A 6,000-nucleotide genomic window follows, 5' to 3' on the forward strand; every position below is an offset into this window, starting at 1 on the left:
CCAAAGGGTCTGAATTCTCCTTATTTTCTTCATGTGCATGTTCTTCTATGTTCTTAAACAAAAGCTCAGAGAACAGCCTTAATTTTCATTTTCAGGTTTTTCTTTCCTTTTTTTTCGCTCATGATGGACTGATTCAATTGTCTCACCGTATGGTTCTTGTGTATGACACAGCAGTCCGCGAACATGCAGAGTGATTAGAAGTATGACAGCGCCGCAGGGGCAGCATAATCTCAGCAGCTGCAGTGAATAATGTGGACAGTGTATCGTGCATGGCTCACCATAGCCTAAAGATAGAGTTCACTGTACTAATTCTTAGTAAAGGTCATTTCTGCAGTCATGCTGCAGAGTCGGGAGCTGAATGTTCCCTGTCTGTCTTATTTTTAGGGTTTTGTTTGAACAATTGTTGCATTGTCATTTTAGTGTGCGGCAGACTGAAAATTCAAAACATGACCTAAGACTGTTGTATCCTCAAATTTTAACCTCAATTACATTTTTGGCCCAGTGCTCATGACTTCTCACGCTCTGTCTCACCTTCAGACATGAGCAGCTCAGCTGGAGCCATGTTCTGGGGGGTTAAGGCTGAGCTGAGCACAAGTTGAAATGGCTTTGGGGGGTGGTGGTGTGGGGCCTCTGCAGTGTGACCGCGGGGCTACAGCTAAGCCTAGTCTCCGGCCTCTGAAGATTTCTCCACATCGCCTTGAGCTCTAAAGCCTCTGTTGTGGATGTGGGGCCTGTGCTCCAATTCCAGGTGCTTAGTCCCCAGCCTGCAGGTTTGAAGTATTTCAGGTCCTTCGGGGGAATTTTTGAGCTAGAGGACAAAATCAATAGATGCTTTTATTTTCCATGAGCAAGGGCTTTTTATTGAGTGGCAGAAAGGCTTGCAATCTTTGGAAATAACCAATGAAAGGCATCAATAATAGTCTTATTCAGCCGGTGTGCTCATACACCACACATTAACAAGTGGCTTCACTGGGCCAGAAACAAAAGAGGCTGAGGAGGGCATTAAAGACAAATCTGTATGCAATAGAGTAATGATCGCTGGTGCACAGCAAGAATTTTAATTTTTTGGAGAATCAAAATGCAAGGCCCATGGCTCTGCACCCCGTGAAACAAGACATCAAATACGTCCCTGCGGCTGGGGAGCTTAGAGCTGAAGGTGTCGACAGGCGCCAGACATCTCTGCTCCGCTTCCTGCATATTATCTGCTCTCCCCCTGTCTGCTGCTCCTGCACCCCCTCTGTCTGCATATGTGTGTGTGTGTGTGTGTGTGTGTGTGTGTGTGTGTGTGTGTGTGTGTGTGTGTGTGTGTGCAGTGACCAATGCAGTTGGTCATTTGATGTCACCAACCTGCCCTCAGCCATTGGTTCTGACTTTGAAAAGACCCCTCGTGGTCTGAGTCAAATGTTTGGCTGTCTATTTAGCTGCTGTTACCTCAGGTCTAAACATACCTGAATTTAACCTTTTTCTTTCTTTCTTTTTTTGTTTATGTATTATCTTAGAAACTCACATGTTGACCACAAGAGAGAGCAAATGGATGGCACATACAAAAAACAAACCCAAATCTTTGATCTTGTAAAAGAAGCAAAAACAGATCTGTTTATAAGTCTCAAAGGGAGGTGGATGAATAAATGATGTGGTCATTTTGGCCTTTCCATCTATGACAGCATACATGCATTTAAAGCTGTGTATATATGCAGGGATTGATACATTCAAAGTGTAAGAGTGAGATATTTTAAACGTGAAAATATTGAGTGCTCTTTGCTGACTCAAATTAAATATTTAGTGCCAGTTTGAATACCAACTGCGCAGAATGAAACTTTACGCACCGACTGTACATGCTCCTCCTGTCAAGTCAGTCAAACCGAAATACAGAACTTCCTGTCACATGTTCAAAAATAAAATCCTTTCGGACCTGATTTCAGGTCTAATAGTTACGTCTCCTGACCTACTGTTGCTAAAAATTAATGATATTGAACTGTGCAAAATGGCCGATCAATGCTATTTTCTTGAACCATAATTAATGATGCAAGGCACCTAACTGTTGCAGCTGGAAGAGGCGCACCTCATTTCAAATGCTGCATACTGTGTTGGGTAGTTTTATCTATCACAATGCGTCATATTTTAGAAACTGACTGTATGTTTTTGTGTAAAATCTCATTTTTATCTGCACAGAACCTGAGGTGTCACCAACATGATAAATGTGATCCAGGGAGTGTTCTTATGAAAGATAAATTGCAGTTTTGGCCTGTTTTTGACCTGTACCTTCAACAGCCCTTAATCAGTGCATATCAAACTCACAAAGTGTCATTAAATAGAATCGTTTATGTGTTTCATTTAAATTACGTATCTTCTATGCTTATACTAAGCACAGCGCGTCCGCAACCTCTTTTAATTTGAAGGCCAAATTCTCTGTCTTCCGGTCTAATCCTCGCTACTTCTGACAGCTGGCTGCAGCTGTCCGCGCGCACCAATCCATCCAGGCAAGACGCGCACCCGCTACCCGGTCACAGCCTACTGTCCTGGCGCGTGAAGCCACCAATTAGAAGAGCCGGACCGAAGCTTAATTAACTTCATCTCTTCTTTCGGTGGTCCTGAAAGCCCCCCCGTCCTCTGTCACAATTCCCCCCCAGAGCAGCTCCACGGATCTTCTGTCGTCCGTTTGTCCCCGAACCGCGCGGAGGAAGTGGTCGGTGGTCTTTCTGGTGATCGCCGTCGCGATGGTCTTGCTGGCTCTGGCCGTCGCTGTCCCGTTACTGCTGCTGCGCACCCCTGAGACCTCCGCCCATTACTACGAGATGATGGGCACCTGTCGGATGGTTTGCGACCCGTACACCCCGAAGCAGGGAGGCGCCACGGCCATGGAGGTGATCCAGAATGTTAACGGCGTCGCTCCGCACCCGCCGATGGCGCAAGGGAGCCGCGGGGAGCCCGGGCGACCGGGAAAGCCGGGATCTAGGGGCCCGCCTGGAGAGCCAGGACCCCCGGGTCCGAGGGGGCCCCCTGGAGAGCGCGGCGACGGCAAAATCGTCTTCCCCGCGTTAGCCGGAGCTGCGGGGGGTGAAAACGGCGAAGCAGACGGTGTGAACTCCACAGCCAACAGCTTCAGGATCGCTTTCTACGTCGGGCTGAAGAACCCACATGAGGGATACGAGGTGTTAAAGTTTGACGACGTGATTACAAACTTGGGGAACCAGTACGACGCGAGCACCGGAAAGTTCACCTGCCATGTGTCCGGGATCTATTTCTTCACCTACCATGTGCTGATGCGCGGAGGAGACGGGACCAGCATGTGGGCCGACCTGTGCAAAAACGGACAGGTAATATTAGAGCTGAACAGGGGGAAAAGGGACGGCCATTGAGCAGTAAATGTAATGGTGATCTTAAATGTAACGTGAGTGACATTTCCAGACAGATCCAGTGATGTCTGCTTGCGCTGTTTGGCAGTGACGTTCGTGCGTAAATGCTGCTCGGATAAGCTCCATCTGGATGAGGGTTCAGACATGAAACATCGCCAGTGTTCATTAGAGATGGTCCAGAATTCAAACTTGTATGAGAGTCTGGGACAGATTTTATTTCATACTATTACTTATTACTATTCTATAATGATTAATCAGGGTTTTAACCTTTAATTATCCCAACATATCCCTAACATGTCCATCAGAGAGGGTACCGTTTACACACCAAATGCTGTTTTCAAGGCTGCAACACAGTTGTTTCACTTTGCCTCTAAGGCATACATGAACTTTTCTACTCAGCTCTATCTGTATCGCATTCTCTCATAAATAGGACGTCTCCTACCATTTTTTCTCCCAGGTGCGGGCCAGTGCCATAGCTCAGGATGCAGACCAGAACTACGACTACGCCAGCAACAGCGCCGTGCTGCACTTGGACTCTGGGGACGAGATCTACGTCAAACTGGACGGCGGCAAAGCTCATGGAGGCAACAACAACAAGTACAGCACCTTCTCCGGCTTCATCTTATACCCCGACTAAAGGCACAGGTCCATGGACAGTAATCATCACTGAACACTGTTTCCATTAAAGTATATGGTTCACCATGTTTCTCCTCCTTTGAAGATAGGTGCCACGACGCACAGGCTTACCTGCAACTGTGTGTTCTGTTTATTTAGTGAAAAACCTTTTTGTACATGTATTTGATTTAACTTCAACTGCTCTACTGTCAGCAGACTCCTTGGCAGGCTATCAGACAGCTGGCGTTCCAGGTGCTGAGAGCATGACAGTCACACCTGTATGCTCTGACCTGAGAAAGCACTAGTTTCTAAAGCTCCTTTGAATTGAGGTGAACACATTTCTAAATTGCTTTTGGGGAAATGAGCCAGTAGAGGCCTGAGTGGCTGCTTACAGGCTAAGAGGTTCTTATGAAGCATCGTGTGTATTAATCGTCTCATATTTAAAGCTCAGATGACAAAGTAAATTGAAATCAAGGAGTAATATGAATGTCAGAGAAGCTGTTTTGTGAGTACACCTTTGCCTGCAGTGTTTGGACTTCAGGCCGGGTCACACCAGCATTTAAAAGGACAAAAATACCCACATGTCCTCAAGATGAATAGGTTGATTGCCAGTGACTCCCACATTACAACCTACAGCATATGACCCTCCCCAGAACAACACATCTGACTGCTGGAGAGAACCAGCGGACCTTTGTGGTCACATGGTTAACATTGAGAAATGGTTGCAGTTAGCTTAAGTTTACGCAACAAAACTACTGGGTTAGGTTTAGGATAAGATCACGGCTTGGGTTAAAAATGCTGCTGTTACGTACGTAACTTTAGTTTGTTACGTGAGCTAAAATAAGTCAACGCTGTCTTTCAGTTTCAAACTGGACACAAACATCAATCTCCTGGGTGAAAGTCCTGTCTTTGTTTGACTCGTCCATCCACCCCGCCTCCTAAATATGCATCCTTTTTGCTTTTTATAATACGCCACTTACTTCCTCCTTTGCTCCCCCTCATAGTTACTACGGCCATGAGGGGTCGCTGAACAAGAACCCTAAATGTGTGTCGTAATAACCTACTTGCACAGATGACCTATACGGCAATTTATCTGGTGAGAACAGGCTGGAAGTAGAGTAAAAGTGTGGAGAGCGATTGTGGCGAGAGTGGCGTTCGCATGCTCCTGGCTGGCTAGCAGATTAGTGGTTAGTGTGCCAGCTGCAGTTGTTCACAGAGCAGTCACTGTGTCAGCTTCTACCGCGGTAACTAAATTACTGGCACTCGTAGCCACATGATATAACCTTTTTGTTTTATAGTCCCATTTTATTTCTTTATTTTTCCCAAAAGCAAGCACATCATCAGCCTTCAAAGCAAAATGGAGCAACTCAAACTGACATGCAGCGTGTCTTTCTCCCCATGATTCACCTGTCGCCTGTCGTGCACCTTAGCTGAAATGAAGCCAGTAGGAAGTGCCAAAGATGATGGACTTTACATTCTAAATGCATTAGAGAAGATGCAAAAGGCCATCTTGATCGCCACAGCAAGCCAAATCGTGGTGCTTTGAGTGTTCGGTGTCTCACAAAACAACCCAGTAACCACACATGAAAGATAGAAATGGATGTCTTGCATCAATATTGAATCAGTTATATTTTGTTCTCACATATGCAAATAAACATTGTTTGACAAAAGGTTTGCCTTGTGTGACAAATCTCTGACCATGTGACTCCAAGAGAAAGCACAAGAGAAAGAGACACCATGCACCGAGACACGCAGGAGGAGAAATTCAATCTAAAGAGGATGCTGCTGCCGGCAAATGAAGACGGACCAATTGTTGGCTTTTTTATATTTAATCTAATGTCAGGGCTGCACGCTTCTGCGAGCTATTTGTCCTTTTGTACTTGGCTCCGCAGGCTGCCTGTCCGAATGCGTTGCATTGCACCGTAGCCTAAAGACTCTGGTCAGAGAGCACACAGTCCTGCAGTCCGGCTCTCTGGGTCCAGGTGCCTCCCTGCATGTCCTTTGCTCCGCTGTAGCTTGCAGCCATTTG

The 6,000-nt window shown here is 46.2% G+C and overlaps 1 protein-coding gene across 1 annotated transcript; it reads left to right on the forward strand.

Annotated features, from left to right (window-relative positions):
* The first annotated feature begins 2,574 nt into the window (after nucleotides 1-2,574).
* Nucleotides 2,575-5,637, forward strand: LOC139327757 (complement C1q-like protein 2). Its single transcript, XM_070957706.1, has 2 exons — nucleotides 2,575-3,317; nucleotides 3,814-5,637. Exons 1-2 carry the CDS (start codon nucleotides 2,718-2,720, stop codon nucleotides 3,991-3,993), a joined length of 780 nt encoding a protein of 259 aa, XP_070813807.1. The 5' UTR covers nucleotides 2,575-2,717; the 3' UTR covers nucleotides 3,994-5,637.
* The last annotated feature ends 363 nt before the right edge of the window (nucleotides 5,638-6,000 follow it).

This window comes from Chaetodon trifascialis, chromosome 24, assembly GCF_039877785.1.
Source record: "Chaetodon trifascialis isolate fChaTrf1 chromosome 24, fChaTrf1.hap1, whole genome shotgun sequence".
Lineage (NCBI taxonomy): Eukaryota > Metazoa > Chordata > Actinopteri > Chaetodontiformes > Chaetodontidae > Chaetodon > Chaetodon trifascialis.

What these genes read in the sequence shown, in the direction of transcription:
- LOC139327757 (XM_070957706.1), top strand. Translation starts at nt 2,718, where the DNA reads ATGGTCTTGCTGGCTCTGGCCGTCGCTGTCCCGTTACTGCTGCTGCGC. An exon ending in ACCTGTGCAAAAACGGACAG is followed by an intron (nt 3,318 to 3,813) that starts GTAATATTAGAG and finishes TTTTTCTCCCAG; the next exon opens with GTGCGGGCCAGTGCCATAGC.